General features: G+C 38.0%; 1 protein-coding gene across 1 annotated transcript in view; it reads right to left on the minus strand.

Annotated features, from left to right (window-relative positions):
- Window positions 1-5,755: 5,755 nt before the first annotated feature.
- The window catches only part of CLVS1 (clavesin 1), a 180,875-nt gene continuing 169,076 nt past the window's right edge, over window positions 5,756-17,554 (minus strand). The window contains exon 5 of the mRNA XM_044657994.1: window positions 5,756-5,843. Within this exon, the coding sequence (XP_044513929.1) occupies window positions 5,756-5,843 (88 nt within the window). The remainder of the gene's footprint in view (window positions 5,844-17,554) is intronic.

The raw sequence follows: 17,554 nt of genomic DNA on the forward strand, positions 1-17,554 counted from the left end.
ATCTGTCACATAAAAAACATTCAAAATTCTTTTCTGTTTAGGGTTTGGATTATATAATACAAAGATGAGAAAGTATGCTGTTATGGGAAAAATGGAAAGAATGCTAGATATGGAGTGAAAGGATCCTGGATTAGAATCCTAGTTCTGCTATTTATTATCTTTATGACCTTGGGCAAACAAATTCACCTACCTGGGCTTGAGTTTCCTCAACTGTATATTAAAGGGATTGGACTAGATGGTTTCTAGTCATCCTTGTACTTCACATTTTTGAGTGATTATTCTATCACAACCTGAAGAGGCAGGTAGTGTAAATAGTATTTGTATTTTATGGATAGGGAAACTGAATTTCAGGAGGGTAAGCCCTTGCTAGTAAGGATCAGAGGCAGATTTCAGTACCAGATCTCCTAACTCTAAATCTTATGCTCTTTTTCCATTTGTCAAGCTGGTTTTTCCTCCTCTTTCCACCTCTATTTACTTTTTGATTACATTTTATTCAGAGTACCATTAAAATTACTCGGTATTTCCTAAACATACAGATAGCTGTTGTTGATGGGGGGGGGCACCCCAATCATGAATGGCATTGATTTTTAAAATCTCCTTAGTGGATGATATTAAAACAAAGAACAAGAATTTCTAACTGTGCCTGTATTCTGAACACAGAACAATGTCTGGGAAACACCTGGTCTTACTGCTGCTGTGTTTTGGTAAAGAATAATAATCTTTTTAGCACCTGCTTTTTTGTACAGTGGTATAATATGCCCAAATGGAATAACATGATGTGACTGTCCCTTGAAAAGGATAATCCTTTGCCTTTGAAAAGCCAGGAAGGATGCCAGAGAGCTTTCACAAAAAGTCATGTGATTATTCATAGGCGGACTATGCCAATGGCCAGTTTTTAACCCTTTATCGACTAAACCTCTAATAGAAGAGATTTCTTTTTTAAATGTTTCCAAGGTTTATCATGGTCTCAGTACACCTTCAGCTCCATCTCCTATAGTTTCTTCATCTATAATACTGAACAATAAGAATTCATGTTTGTAATGAAGAATCATTGTGTCTGTACTGCCTTTTGAGACATCAAAAATATTAAATCAGGCTTTTGATATTTTCACAAATCCATAAGAGTTTTTGCAAGAAGTGGCTCCTTCTTATTTATCCAGACACCTAAACTTTAGTAGATTGTAATAGAAATGCCTCTTTTTTTCTTTTACAGGTTTTGGGAAGAAGGGAAAGTGCTCATTTTTGATGACTCCTTTGAACATGAAGTATGGCAGGATGCATCTTCCCTGCGTCTGATCTTCATTGTGGATGTATGGCACCCAGAGCTGACCCCTCAGCAGAGGCGAAGTCTTCCTGCAATTTAACACATATTGTAGTCTGGGAACACAGAAGAGAGGCTGTTAATGTCTATTATATCAGCCTGACGTGTAGATGTAACCTTAAACACTGAAGCTCCTGATGCTTCTATTTGACTTGCATCCTGAAAAGTAACAGCCTGCTCGGGTTTAGAAGACACTGAAGGACTGGTTTGTCTACTCCAGTTCATTTAGAAATTGTCCTTCTCTGTTCCATGCTGCTCTGATGCTAACATTTAAAGTGAAAACATGAGACCTTCTATCTTACCAACCAAAGATTTTGCCCTTAGAATAGGTTTGCCAGTGTGCATTGATTGGAAATGTAGATAATGTGAATGGATGGTTATCGTTTTGTAATTTTTAAATGTAATTGTATTTTTCTATTAAGCTAGCCATAGAGCATTTATTTTTATGAACCACCACATGCTTTTCTTTCTTTCTTTTTTTTTTTAAACAAGCTGTATATAATAGCTTCACTTTTAGCTGTTTAGTATTGTTATCTTTGGGTACTCTTTATCAAGATGAGCTTTCTCCTGCTTTTGTAATTCTTTTTAGTTTAAAGCAACTGATATGAGAGAGAATGTTGCTTTCCTACTGTGGTAGAGAGGAAAAGATAGAAAGCAGGAGCTGTCTAAAAAGAACAAACAAACATCAAAATAACCTCCCTTTTTATCAGTTTATTTTTTCTTTACCTGGAAGCCTGGTATTTGACTTGCACCCTTTTTGTGTTGATAATAGAGACAAACTTAGTAAGTTGTTTATTTTTCTTAAGAAATGTTTTTTTTTGAAAAGTATATGTCATAATATGAAATTGACCCCTGTAAAGGCTAAATAAAACTCTGGTATGTGCCAAGGATTAGAATTTTTTTCTAAGAAAATTTTTTTCCAAAGTAAAATTTTCCATCTCCCAAGATTCAACAAATGCTTGATGGAGGCAATGGATCTAGGTGCTGTGGGTCTTGAGTACTTTAGCAATCAGGGTCCAGGCTCTCTTTTATCTTTATACAGTATTAATCCATTTGGAGGATGAGTGAATGCTCCTCTTGTACCTCAGAGGATCACTGCTACATTTTTCATGGATACATTTTTGGTAGTATTATTCAGGATAATAGGATGGAAAGGGTAATTACTGCAAGTGGGAAACTGCTAAGATTTTTGTTGTATATTAGGGTATCATAAGAAACCCTTTCTTCTTTAAAACAGTTGGAAGCACTCTTCTTAACTTCTTGCCTTAGAACAGTTGCTACAGAAAATGAAAAGGAATGCCTTAAAATAAGCATCAGATTTGCTTGGGAGAATTTTTAATAATGCACATTACAAAGAAGTAAGTTAAAAGAATGGTCTCCATAAATTATGAAATCACTAGATAAAAGTTTTAATGAAATAAAATATTTTGACTTTTTTTTCTAAAACCAAATAAGAATGAAATGCGCCCTTTAAAAGGTGTGCAAAGTAATTTCTTTATTAAGAATGTGATGATAATCATGCACTGAGTACCACTTCATGGGCCAAGATGAACAAAAATGCTTATTAAATGCCACATTAATGCCATATTTGTTTTTTATGATCTTGAGTGCCTGGGGTACTGGTGGAAAGTTAGTTAGCACACAAGTCTTTTCATTACAGGAATAATCAAGGCAGCTTCTGGCTCTTTCCTTAGCCGTCTTCCAATATTAAGACTACTCGTATTTCTTCTATCTCAAGAACACAGATTCCACTGGACAGGGATTGGGGAGTTTTTATTTCTTTTCCTTCCTAAAAGGAGCCCAACTAGGATGCACAGGTTGACAATACTTTAGGAGGACTTTACTTGGTGGTTCCTGTGTAGTTGCTTCCATTTTGAAACCAGGTATTTCGGTTGGGGGTTTTTCGGAGGTGGTGAAGGGGGCAGTTTAGGGGGTGGCACATTATGGGTGTGGAATGGAGAATCAGGAGAAAAACCACCTTCAAAATAATGACCAAAATAAAGAAGAAAAAGCAGGAAGAAAAAAGTCATTTTTGTCCTTCAGTATTTATTTAAACAGAGGAAGTGACTGAACAGAGAAGGACGATACAATCCAATGTTCATGTAATAAATAGTAACTAACATTCATGTCAATTCTTGTTGAATTTGGTTCCTCTTTGTAATTCTATTGCATACATGTACAGAAAATTCAAATGAGAAAATGCACATGGGAACAATCATCTTACATTCATGTCATGAGATTTGGAGAGAAACAGATTTACAAGCTAACTCATGTTAACTTAGGTCACTATGGTAGGTAGAGTGTTTTAAATCAGATCACTAAATCAGGATGTCGAGACTGCCCACTTAATAGGCAGATGTCTTTTCACTGTTTTAAAACATAGCACTAATTGGCTTCAATGACATTTTAAAAACTTGGATCCAACAACTGTCACATATATAAACCCAAGCGATTAAAATGGCTCCCTGATTTGCCTTAATTTCTTCTTCATTTCTCTCTCTAATTGTATAAAAAGAGTAGTTGGGTCACAGTACAGATGAAGTTATTTCGGTATGTGTTTAGGAGTGGTTGCCCAAAAGTAACTGGTTGTATTTACACTGCTCTGCATTTAGCAGAGTGGCTATGTTTTAATTCCATTTTCTATTTCATCAATTTTTTTGCAAAAATAAAAATAGTAACCAACATTTATAGGATGCGTTATAGTTTCCAAAGCACTTCACATACATGTTTCATTTGAACCTCACAACAGCCCTGCAAAGTGGGTTCTGAAGGTATTTCTAATCCCATTTTACACATGAGGAAACTGAGGCTCAGAAAAATAAGTTGAATTGCCCAAAGTCACACAGTTAGTAATTGTCAGGTGGGATTGGAACCTCATTTTGAGGTTTCTGCAAGATTGGGTCATAACGCATAAACAATGTCCATTTCCGTTATTCTGTACCACTAGCAATGGCTGGTATGCTAAAATGAATACTTTTGACTTCTTTTTAGTAAAGAAGTTCTTATAAACACAAATTCCAATTGGAAATTACCACGACCTATTGAACTTTATATCTTCCCTATGATTTGCTCAGCTTAAACTCTGGCCCTTCTAAATGTTTCCAATTAAAATTGCAACATAAAAAACCCATCATTCACTGAAATACCTTCTCTTTGACACATGATTTCTAGTAATGGTACAAATAAATAGTTGACTGTCTTTTTGGAGCAGGTGGCTGAAGAGAAAAAGATGCCTAAAATTGTAAACATTGATTTAGGGAAACAAACTCATGGCACAAAATCATTTCTTACAGATTTTCTTTTATTTCATCTCTATGTCCATTTCAGTGAGTGAGTAGGATTGATTTTTCAAAAAAACAAATAAAGCAGTGAGCTGATCTTTGGCATTTCAGTCCTGCATTTCTGTTCTGCTCCTTTTGTTTAGAGTACATGCCATTTTGGTCATTCATTCATTCATTCATTCATTCATTTATTCATTCATTAGGGGAGGTATCCCTCCTCAATTGAATGTCTGCCTTCTCTAGCAACCACCAGAACCGCCCTCTGTCTACAGTCTTTAACTGATGGCAGGAGGGAAAGGGGTTAAATGGTTCCATAGCATTTTCCTTAGCTGTCATGACCTAAATGAAACAATCTGAATAGTTCCATTAATCACTAAAAAAAATGTTTCCAATGAGATTTTCCTTTAAACAGTTGCAAACCGAGCGAATGGACTCTAGAACTGCCTATGGAAAATCATGTCATAAAAATGAATAATTGTCTTTCCAATTGTGTGTGTCTTGTAACTTGTGACTCAATATGGTTTTAGAGAAGATACAGAAGTTCAGAAAAGTATTAGCCAAGTATCAAAATAAACAAACTGTGACCAGCCAGAGTTGTGTGAACATGTTCTCAGGCTGAACAATTCAATGCTGGTGGTGAGGTTAAAGAAAAAAAAAATTCAATGAGAAAGAAAATTATTGCAGATGCTGTTGTCTCATGGCTTCTCACTACACTGAACCTGGAAAATTGTATCTGTATGGTTTAATTTGGACATATGTTGTTTGAAGAAGCACTCGAGCTTTTTCCCAATATGATATGTGAGGAAAAACACATCCACAATGTAGTTTGTATATGTGAGCAAGGAATTAAGTCCAACCCCTTTTGATCCTTTTAATACCATCGATGTAAAATAAAAACTGAAAAGAAAAATAATTCCTGGTTTAAATATATGTCTTGCTTCATCATTGTATCCTTCACTGAAAAAGAAATCCCTCCGGTCTTTGTTTAACTTTGGCTGCTCAGACAGATGGCTGGTGACGATCGTTATTGTCAACAGAAGTGGAGGACCTTTTGTCAAGCAAGATGTGTGCCTGTGGGGGTCAGTTAAGCATGTGCTTCATAGGTGACTGGTGCCACTGAAGGCTGGTAAGATGGATTTTGGTGACTTGGAATTCAGTCCAGAGCCAGGAGAGGTTGGGTATTCTCATTCTCTCCCTTTTCCTCATGTTTCAGCGTCCCAGCTTCCACAACAGACTGTGACCTGTAAAGGATGGTTAAGGGAAGGGTGGCATAGAGGGAAACGAGAAACAACAAAATGGCTTACTAATAACTGACAAGAGAAAACAACGAGGCAACTTTTCTGGGCAATTATGTTGTAGACTATCTCAATTTGTTCTACATAATAGAAATTTGGGGGCAGGTTTGGTCTGGACCCACAATTTCATCAGTCTGGGGTGGAAAATTCCCTTGATCGGTAATTGTCTGTAATTTAGAGTATCTGAGAATTCCCTGGAGCACCAGATGGGACTGACTTACTCATGGTTACACAGTCAGTAGGTGTCAGAGGCTGAACTTGAACCAAGGTTTTCCTGACCCCAGGACCATCCCTCTTTCTGAGTTGAACTCAAGTCTTCCAGCACTCTATCCTCTATTTCACCTAGCTGACATCACCCTAACTAACATTTATTAAGCACCTATTTTCTGCCACTCACTATGCTAAGTACTTTACAAAGACTAGCTCATTTAATCCTTGTAATAACCCTTTGAGGTAGGTGTTATTATTCCCATTTTATAGTCGAGAAAACTGATTCAAATAGAATTTAAGTGACTTACTAGGATCACAAAGCTAAAATGTGTCTAGGGCCCAATTTGAACAGAGATCTTCCTGACTCCAGGCTCAGCATTCTATCCACTACACCACTTAGATGACTAAAATTCATTAACTCAGCAGCTTGAGTTGCACAGATTTAAGCATTAAGATTTTAAAAAAATATTTTTCAGAGCTAGGCAGACAATTTCATTCTCCAGATAATAGTTTGTAACTTCTGGTTTAGCTTCTCTTTGAGTAATGTTCATTTCCTCCTCTGTGTTCATAATAAGGATTTGAATTTAAATGATTTTTTCAGTTTTAAATGCTATGTACCAAAACCTCACCTAACTTAGGCACTGAATAAATGCTTACTGACTAAAAATAGTTTGCTCAAGTCTTCAAGGAAATGGAAGCTTTGGAATGACTCAAGTGGGCAAAATTCACAGTTCGAAATTATGCACATAAGTAGCCTTGTATTCCACTGAAATGGTGCAATCCATTTCAGCTCAGTGTGGTCTTTCCCTAAAGCTACATACCAATGGAGATGGAGCCACTATGGACTAAAATAAAATAAAATGAGCTAATTAGTGGATGTAATAATAATAATAATAATAATAATGATAATGATAATAACCCATGTTTGTATAGCCCTTGGGAGTTTACAAAGTAATTATAGCAAACTTCCCTTTCAATCTCCAACTGTAGGTGGTACCAGTATTATTTCTCATCTTAAAGGTAAGGAAATGAAAAGTTGCATCCAACTCTTTGTGACCCATTTGGGGTTTTCTTGGCAAAGATACTGGAGTGGTTTGCCAATTCCTTCTCCCACTCATTTACATGTGGGGAAACCAAGGAAAACAGGGTTAAGTAAGTTGTCCAAGGTCAAAACAACTGTCCGGGGCTGGATTTGAACTCAAACCTTCCTGATTCTAAGCCCAGTGCTCTACCCACTATACAACCTATTTGCCCCTAAGCTAAGCTGTCCCTAAAGAAAGGTTACAGAGAGACAAAATGCCTTGCTCTAGTAAACAGCTCAATTAGAACTCGAACACAAGACTTTTGACTTCCTAAGACCAATGTTCATTCAATTATACTATCATCCACCAGAGGGCACCAGGTATTTTTTCTTGATTGCATATGAATTTAGGCTCATCGGATTTAGAAATGGAAGAGGTTATCCCAGTGGTTCCCAAACTTTTTTGGCCTACCACTCCCTTTCCAGAAAAAAATATTACTTAGCGCCCCTGGAAATTATTTTTTTTTAAATTTTAATAGCAATTAATAGGAAAGACAAATGCACCTGTGGCCATCACTGCCCTCCTGGATCACTGCAGCACCCACCAGGGGCTTGTGGCGCGCACTTTGGGAATCACTGGGTTATCCAATCCAAGCGCATTTTATAGATGAAGGGCAAAAATGCTATCCAGGGAGGACCTAGACTTATATGCACTTTTTCACTTCTGATCAGTGACTGACTTCTGTTTCCTCATCTATAAAATAAAAGTATGGAACTAGATGACATCTAGTATCTCTTTCAATCCTAAAACTATTTTCCTCTGACCTTAAATAAATTTCCCAGAGGCCATAGAGGTAAGGCAATAAATGACAGAATCAGGATTTGAACCCAGGTCCTCTGACTTCAAATCCAAGGTTCTTCTGAGGCTTCTAAGCTATCATTTGTGTTTAACTTTTTGTTTGTTTGTTTGTTTGTTTCCCAGGGGCAGGAAGGAAGGGGTCCCAGAGTGAAATAGATAAAGTAGAACAAAAAGATTAAAAACTGGAAAGATTTCCAACAAATGACATTTGTTGACAATTAGGGTGAACTGCTATCAAATGAAACAAAATTAATACTCTTTACCTCAGTCCCTTCCCTTGTGTTTGTTGAACAACCTGACTAACTAGACTCTTGTCAACACCCTTTCGTTTCTACAACATAAATAATTACAAAAATAGAAGGATTCCACTACCCAATATTTCCAGAGAAATTAAAATGTACTTCCTCTATTTTAATGAAGAATTTGCATTTGTTCGTGACATGGCAAATGATGGAACACTGAAGAGATGCTTACATTATTCCCACAGCTTTCCCTACTCTTCATTTGGCAATCACTGCAGGAAATCTCTGAGCTCTCAGATGGTGCAAGTCCAAATAAAAACAGACTTACACTACAGGCAGGCCAAATTGATTTACAGTGGAAGATTCCAGAGCAATAACCTGAAACAACCCAGCATTATGTGCAAGTTATTATCCTAGTGATGAATAGACAACATGTCTTTACGGTGGTCTTTACAAAAACCGCCCCAGGACAACAACTAATCTTTATTAAGTGCCTACTATGTGCAGAGCATTGCAGAGCACTGAGGATATAAAAACAATAACAAAGAGAGTCTTATATTCTCCAGGGGAGTGAGCCATTTGAGAAAATCTGATAAGCACATTAGCATGGATTGCTTGACCAGTCACAGACAAGATGAGGGAGGTGGATTAGTAAGCCTCTAAGGTCCCTTCTAGCTCTAAATCTATAATCCTATGAACATCGTTAACAGAGTTAACAAGATATGTACATGCACTAGTCCAGGGTACCGTGTAAAAGGTCTGGGCTAAAGGAGCTGGGGAGGAGGGAAATAAATATAGCAGGCTACGTGGTATAATAGATAGAGCACAGGACCTAGAGTCAGGGAGAATCTTCTTCCTATGTTCAAATCTGGCCTCAGACACTTACTGGTTCTATAGCCTGAGGCAGATTATTTAACCATATTGGCCTTAGTTTCCTCATCTGCCAAATAAGCTGGAGAAGGAAATGGTAAACCACTCTAGTATTTTTGCCAAAAAAATATGAAATGAGGTCATAAAGAGTCAGACATGACTGAAACAGCTGAATAACAAGATGTGCCAGGCACTGTGCTAAGATTTTTATAAATATTATCTCATTTAATCTTCAACAATGCTAGGAGGTAGGTGCTCTTACTATCCATATTTTATAGTTGAGGAAACTGAGGCAGACTTGCTTAACATTATACAGCTAAAGTATCTGAAGCAGTATTTGAACTTAGTTCTTCCTGACTCGTCACAGTGCTCTATGCATCATTTTGGCATGGGATTCCAGGTTTCCTTGGACTCCCCCAAACCTAGAAATTTTTCAGGTTAAACAGAAAACAAGAAATTCCTTTCCTTCCCTGAATTCTTGTTAATGCCGAGGAAAAGGTGACTCTGGGCATCAAGGACTGATGATAAGGAAAGACACCTGAGAGAAATATTCTCCTTGGATTCTCCCCTAGATTCTAAGATGGACACTGATACCATCGGATTGTATCTAGGACGTCCCCCACTCTGACCCAACCTCATCCCATTCTGTCACTCCTGAACCCCTATTTTTGTAAGGGCATTAAAGACCCAGAACATCCCCTCGGGGAGGCGGTATCCCATCTATGCTATCCTCCCAGCCACTTCAATGTGAATTCCAAATTAATAAATTTCTCTTTTTATTTCTAAGCTGTTAGAGAGTCTTGCATTCTTGCATCCTGACCCCCAGAGGTTCACCTCGAGCCCCCCACAACAGTGCTACTTAGTTTCTCTGAAGAAAAGGACAGGTAATCAGTAAAAGTAAAGGAAGGGAAGAATCTACACATTTTTCCTAGGCTCTACCTTTTTCAAACTGCCATTATGGGCAATATAGACTCTCTTCCCCATTGAATCATAGAACCCAATTCATAGCATCCACAGAGAAAAGGAAACTGAAGCAAGGAGCAACCTGTAGAATCTGGCTAGCTGATGCTGCAGAGTAGTCAATGTAATGAAGGAAACCATTTTCCTCCATGGAGCAAAATGGAAATTCCAGTATCCAAGAAAGGAGGCCAACATGCTGAGCCATGACTATAGTTGTATCACTGGGCCTTTGCAGTCCAGCATCAACCTCCAGGGGACATAATTCCTCCCTACATCAGTCCAAAAACATCTTCCTCCTTTCTCAAGTAAAATGATGCTCTCGTGATTCACGGTTATTTCATCCTTGCTCTCTCCTCTGCCATCAACTCCAGGAACCTGTTACTGCAGCAAACATCTTCCAGAGCCCAAGAAAATGAATGTCTTTCAGAAATGAACTGCCCCTTTCCTAGACAACTTCAGCCATGCTTGGACTATTTCTTGTACCATTGCAATGATCCCCTTCCCTCTATTACAGCCTCTGTTAATTGTACTGTCCTGCCACTGATGGTTAGGTAAACCCAGGGGCCCTTGAAATAACAGCACTCCAAGTTACTAACTCTGCTTCTAGCCCAGCTCTGGCAGCCATCATCCTGGGAAGCAACTTTTGTGAAGGTATGACCTGGAAATAGCCTCCTTGGGTGCTGTGGCCCTTGTCTTCTTTCTAGCCATAGAGACTAAAGACCCAGAAAAGAATGTTTTAACCCCACATTCCTTGATGCTGTCATCAAAAAGAGCTTTGGGTTGTTTTTTTTTTCAGTCAATGGAGATAACCTCAAAAAGAGGAATCACTCTCTATTTTGACTAAGCACTCCAATGTCCAGGGGTCCTTGATCAAGTTTCCATCAGACTTGTAGAGAAAACCTTCTATATGTCTTGTTTCCCTCATTAGAATAGGAGTTCCCTCAGAGCAGAATGCTTTGTTTTTCTATTTGTGTTCTTGTGTGTCAATTAGTCATGTCTGACTCTCCATGACTCCATTTGAGATTCTTGTCAAAGATAATAGAGTGATTTGCCATTTTCTTTCTCAGTTTGTGTTCCTATTGCTTTGAATATCATCTGTGCTCAATATATACTTTTTTCATTTACTCCTTCCCTCCCTCCCTCCATTCATTCATTCATTCATTCATTCATTCATTCATTCATCTAATAGTCCAGCTTCAGGTGAAAGTTTCTTATATTAGGGCATTGGTGGCAAGGTTGATATACTTCCTATGGGGACAGCCACACACTAAGAAACAGGATGCCAGGGTCCAGGCACAATAGCATATTTCATGGAGATCACCTAGTCCAGAGGTTCTTAATCTTTTTGTTTTCTTAGACACCTCTACCCCTTCTTTGAAATGTGATAAAACCTATGGATTCCTCTACAAAATTATGTGTTTAAATGCCTAAGATTACAAAGGAAAAACTTTGTTGAAACAGTTATCTATCTATATGTATATATGAAATTTATATATAAATATATATGTAAACAATATATAAAAATTTTATAACATATATATTTAAAGCTTATGAACCCTAATAAAGTCCAAACTTTTCATTTTATAGGTGAAGAAATAGGCGTACAGTTGTATTTAATTACTCCCCACAATTCTCATTAGAAAAAGGGTCTGATACAATAATTCATGAGGGGGAATAAATGCCATCATGTTATCCCCAGAAATTCTTTGGTTCACAATTGTTATTTTATTAGATCTTGGGAACTCTTAATATCCCTTCCATTAATGCGTATCAGCAACTGCTCTAAAATGTTTATACTTTAGAGAATTCCCTGGGACACAGATTAAGAGATTTGTTCTTGGTCACATAGATATTACTTGTCAGAAATAGGATTCAAACTCTTCATAAGTCAGTCTGCTATCCATTATACTTCAGCAAATTAGGATGTCGATATGGAACCCTGAAATTAATGACATTCTTATGGTTCCACCTCTTTCTGTCCTTGGGTGTGCCTTAACTCCCTTGGTCTGTCATCTATAGAGTTGAGACCAGAGCTCATCTTATGTGTTGGCAAGAACCTCTCTATCTCTTTACCAGTAGGAGCAAACTGAGGTATGATCAAGCCTTCTAAGATCTCAGCAGAATGTAATATATGACATAATATATGTCCCTGCTCTTGGTTTGGCCATCTTCTCCCATTTGGGGCTTCTGCAGAAGAAATACTTTCAGTTCCATTTAATAATTTAGAAATAGTTGGGATCATCCTTCTTTCCAGTTAGCAAGACATTATTGTTACAGGAGAATGGGGACTAGAAGGAAAAACCCAAAGAAGGTGTAATATTAACCTGCTGCTCTTCTCTTTAAACAATTAAGTAACAATCATTTGATGGAGTCAATAATTATTTTATTCCTTTTTAAACACCAGTTCTGAGCTTTAGTATTAAAACTCATTCCTATAATGTGCTTTCCTCCCTCTTCGTTACTTTACTTCAAGTTTAATAAGGTGGATTTTTCATATTCTGAAATAAAAAAGTCTGTAACTGCCATACACCACTATAAACTTGTTAGAGAAAAATAAAAAAAAAATAGATATAGTCTATGCTAACTAGTATGTCATAGAGTCAAGCTGAGGCTTCTCCAGCTTTCACCTTACAGGGAAATTATTGAGTCAGGAAGTCAGTCTCGAATGTATTCTCTCCTCTTCACCTTAGTCCCTTTTTACAAAAAGTTCAATTTTGACATTTTTTCTCTACCAAGAAACTTCATTTCAGATAAATGAAACATAATTCTAGGAGAAAGAGGTGAGGAATGAGAGACAGAAAAGGCAGATTTCCTTCTTTTCCCTTTTTTGAAAATCAGGACAACAGAGGGCAGCTGGGTAGCTCAGTGGATTGAGAGCCAGGCCTAGAGATGGGAGGTCCTAGGTTCAAATCTGACCTCAGACACTTTCCAGCTATATGACCCTGGGCAAGTCACTTGACCCCCATTGCCTACCCTTACCACTCTTCTGCCTTGGAGCCAATACAAAGTATTGACTCCAAGATTTTTTTAAAGACTCCAAGGGTTTTAAAAAAAAAAGAAAGAAAGAAAGGAAATCAGGACAACAGTGGAAATATGACTATCTCTAGATTCATAAGGCATGGATTAAAGCATCCACAACTTCTCCCATGTTTTCTGTCTATGGGACCTTGGGCAAGATGGTTGACTTTCCAGACCTTTGAGAACCTCGCCAATAAAATGAAGGAATTGAACCAAATGGTCTTCCAAGTCCCTTCCAGTCCTAGCTCTATGATCCTAAGAATGAGACTCGAGACTCATGTACATAAGAAACCAGAAATTAGTCCTCTTTTAATCATATTCTTCATTTAGCCTCAGTACTTTCAGAATGACAGCTGTTCCATTCAATTGGCCTCATAGCTGAATGTTTGATGTAAATAATATGTGAATTTTTGAAGCATTTGATTGTCCTTGGAAAGGATAAGGAACCATAGCCAATATAAGATAGCCCAAGATACCAGCATTCTGTCCCCCCAGCAAATTCGAAATTCTTTCTGAAGCAGAGGTATCAAATGTTGGGAACAGCACTTGCCAGTATAGCCAGAAGCAAATTAAAATGTAATTGAGATATATTAAGCAAAAAATAAAAATAGGATAGAATACATGTATTGTTAATGTGTGGTTTTCTAAGTCAATTCTGTACAGTTTAGTGCCTTCTGTTTCTGTTTTGAGTTTGATACCATTGCTCTAGAAATACTGATCAATGGCTCAAATAGTAAAAACATCTTCCATTGCATCTGAGCCCCATGGTTGTGAGTTACATGGTCAATATAACACAGAGAACATTTGAAGGAGTCAAAGAGACATTTGGCTTGAAAGCTATCTGGTTCTCAGGCCCCCAACAGGGTGAAAATAGTCATATTGAGAAGGAATGGCTCTGGTTCGAGTACTGGGTTTGGAGTAAAGAGGATCTGAGTTCAAATCCAGCCTTGAATACTTATTAGTTGTGTGACCTAGGCAAATTACTTCACTGCTTTCTGCCTCAGTTTTCTCAACTGTTAAACTGTAGATAATAACAACACCTACCTCGCACGGCTGATGTGAGAATCAAATGAGAAAATATTCATAAAGTACTTAGCACAGTGGCTGGCACTTAATAAATTCCCATTCTCTTCCCACTTCCCCATTCAATAGCTCTGCATTCTTAACCATTTAGCTACGTTATCAACAGGAGAATTTCAGATTCTTCATTTGGTCTATCAATCCATATTGAAATCTAGTGGAATGGTTGGGGATGTAGACACTAAATGACCACACAAATGCAACTATCAATAATATGTAAATAAGTCTTGATTGATCACACATGTTAAAATCAGTGGAAATGCATGTTGGATATGGGGTGGGGTGAAGAGGGGTGAAGGGGAAAGTAAAAACAAGAATTGTGTAACCGTGGACAATTTTCCTAAAAAAATAAAATCTTAAAAAAAAATAAATAAATGCAAAAAGAAATCTAGTGGAACACTAGGAGTCAGGTAGTGGAATGAGTTAGGTGTTATTGTTCAGTCATTTTCAGTCGTGTTGAAATCATCACAAGCTCATTTGAGGTTTTCTTAGCAAAGATACTGAGATGGTTTGCCATTCCTTCTCCAGCTCATTTTATAGATGAGGAAACTGAGGCCAATGGAGTGAAGTGATTTGCCCAGGGTCACACAGCTAGTAAGTGTCCAAGGCCAGATTAGAACTTAGGAAGAGGAGTCCTTCTGACTCCGGACCCAGTGCTCTATCCACTATGCTACCTAGCTCTCCCTACCCAAAAGTGAAGCTCACTCTAGTCTCAGAGATTTCAAGTTTCTGGCTTTGTGATAAACTATTTTGTAAAAAGATTTGTTGTTTAATTTTTCATCCTCACAGAGATATAATGTACTTATGGCTTATTCTCATTTGGATTTTGATGAAAAGTAAGAAGCACCTAACACCTAAGGAGTTACCTGGGTGGGACTGCCTGCAATTAGATTTCAAGGATCCTGCCATCATCCTGACATAGTTTTAAGGGGCTGATCCTAACTAAGCCCTCACTTACTGACAAAAATTAAAATTTGGTATGAGAAATAAAGAACTGTCCTTTATTTCAGAAACTTCAGACACCAGTACGTGGACACCAGTGATTTCTTCTTCAAGACCTTATAAGTGATTGGGGAAGGTGTGTGTGTGTGAGTGTGTGTGTGTGTGTGTGTGTGTGTGTGTGTGTGTGCTGTGTAAATGGAATTAGCTCACCTTCATTCATTCTTTAGACTTTAGCCACCAGAAATAGTCACCCCACCCAACTTAGAATTAAATGGGGAGGGGGAGGTCTGTTACCCACACGTGATAGTGACAAATCAAAAACAAGGGACTGCCCTTTGAGCAGTACAAAACAGTGTTGAGGCTGCCATTTGTCCACGTGAAACTGGAGGTGGATGCAGGAAATGATGAAAGCTGCTACCTTTTAAATATGATGATAATTTCCTGTGGTGGGCAGTTGGTGCTTTGAACTTGGTGTTGAAGGAGCTCAGGTGGGACCTCTGACTGCTTCCCTTGAATTGTCATGTGGGTAAGTTAGGCTGACTCTGTCTCTTCCCTTGCCGTTTCTGGAGCCTCTAGCCTCAGGGAGGCCTCTCTTGCCTCTCTTATTGGAGGAGGCCTTGTGGCTAGAAGCCTCATTTAATTAACCTCTGTGCCCCTCTGCTGGGGCCTCTAAATCCTTACCTGGTTTGGCCTCTGGTTCGGGCCAGAGTTTCTCTCTCTCAATTTCCCTACCTTCAACCTTCCTAATTGTAAATAAACCACCAAAAAAGTCATCCTGACTTGGGTCTATTTTATTTCAAAATCGAGTTAATCGATTTCTGGCGACCAAACCTTAAATATCTAGTCCAACTATAATAATTCCCTTTTCCCCCTCCTCATGTGTGTGTGTGTGTGTGTGTGTGTGAAGGGGGTAGAGAAGGGAATGTTCATTCTTTATTTCAAATTCTTCATCAGTTATTTCACTCCTTGCCAATGTTTCTCCTTTTGTTATTATTAACCTGCTTCATAAGAGTCATAGTATCATTGATTTAGTGTGAAATGGAACCTCAAGTCCATCCCCTTCATTTTAGAGGTGAGGAAACTGAGGCACAGGCAGAAGAAGTTTCTTGTACAGGATCATACAGCTAAGATCCTGAAGCAGGATTTGTACCCAGATCTTAAGGATGTAAAATCCAGTCCTCTATCCATTACCTTTCAAAAGAATCAAAGAACTGCAAGGGAGTAAGAAAGAATAGGGCCCCATTAGCCAAGTCTTACTAAAATTATGAATCCTCCTTCTATAAAATATATAACAAGTGGTCATTCAGCCTCTGCTTAAAGACTCCTGGAGCAGAGAATTCACTATTGCCAGAAATAACTCATTCCATTTGGGGATAGCTCTAATTCTTGGGAAATGTTTCATTATATCAAGGCCTATTCAACATCATCCTAGCATTCATTGCTGCTACAGTGCCCATTTTACACAACTGGGGACAATAATGGATAACTAAACCCATAGAAATGAATAATGAATGCATTTATCTCTTTTAATAAGCTAGCAAGGTTTTTCACATCAAAATGAACAAATTAAAAACCATCTTTCTCTGTGTTAATGAAAAAATTAGCCAATGACATTTTGAATAGAATATAGAAAGGAACCATCCCAGTGCTTAGGAATTGAGAAGGAAATCGTTTACCATTAAAAAAAAAAAGAACTTCTGAGAAAGAACACAGGCATTCATATCAGTTGACCTCTTCTTCTGTAGCATTCTTCTAATTCATTCATTAATAGAAAGAATACTATAGACTACGAGCTCCTTGAGAACAGGGACTTTTTGCCTTTCATTCTATCACTAGAACTTAGTACTTGGCACACAGTGCGTGCTTAATAAATGTTTATTAACTGTTCAAAGTCATGATGTGGACATCTGACTTTGACCCTAGCTAGGCAAGTCACTTCACCTCTCTTATCTTTGTTTCCTCATTTGCAAAATGCTGATGATATTTGCATTACTAATCATGATAGAATGTAGCTTTTTGAAGACACTCTAATTATGGTATTTTTATTCCTAGCTCCATGTTGATGAACCTATGGCAAACAAGCCCAAATGTGCTAGAGGGGACTACTCCCTCCCCTCTTTTCATGTGTACCTGAGGACATTTCTCCTACCACCTGCCCCTCTGCCGAGCAGCCCAATGTGAGAATTTCCTCCCTCCCCTGTCTGGGGTAAAGTGGGGGGGCTCACATGTGGCATGAATATTGCAGTTTAGGCCCTTGGTCTCTAAAAGGTTCATCATCACTGCCCTGGCACCTAGTAGAGTGCTTGGCACATGGATCTGCTGCTTAATAATTATTTGTTGACTGATCCAAGGATCAGTTAGGAAAGCAGAGTGAAAAAAATTTAAGTACTATACTTATGTTGTTTTTAGCCATTCAGTTATATCTGACTCTCTATGATCCCATGGACCATAGCTA

Source organism: Gracilinanus agilis, chromosome 1, assembly GCF_016433145.1.
Source record: "Gracilinanus agilis isolate LMUSP501 chromosome 1, AgileGrace, whole genome shotgun sequence".
Taxonomy (NCBI): domain Eukaryota; kingdom Metazoa; phylum Chordata; class Mammalia; order Didelphimorphia; family Didelphidae; genus Gracilinanus; species Gracilinanus agilis.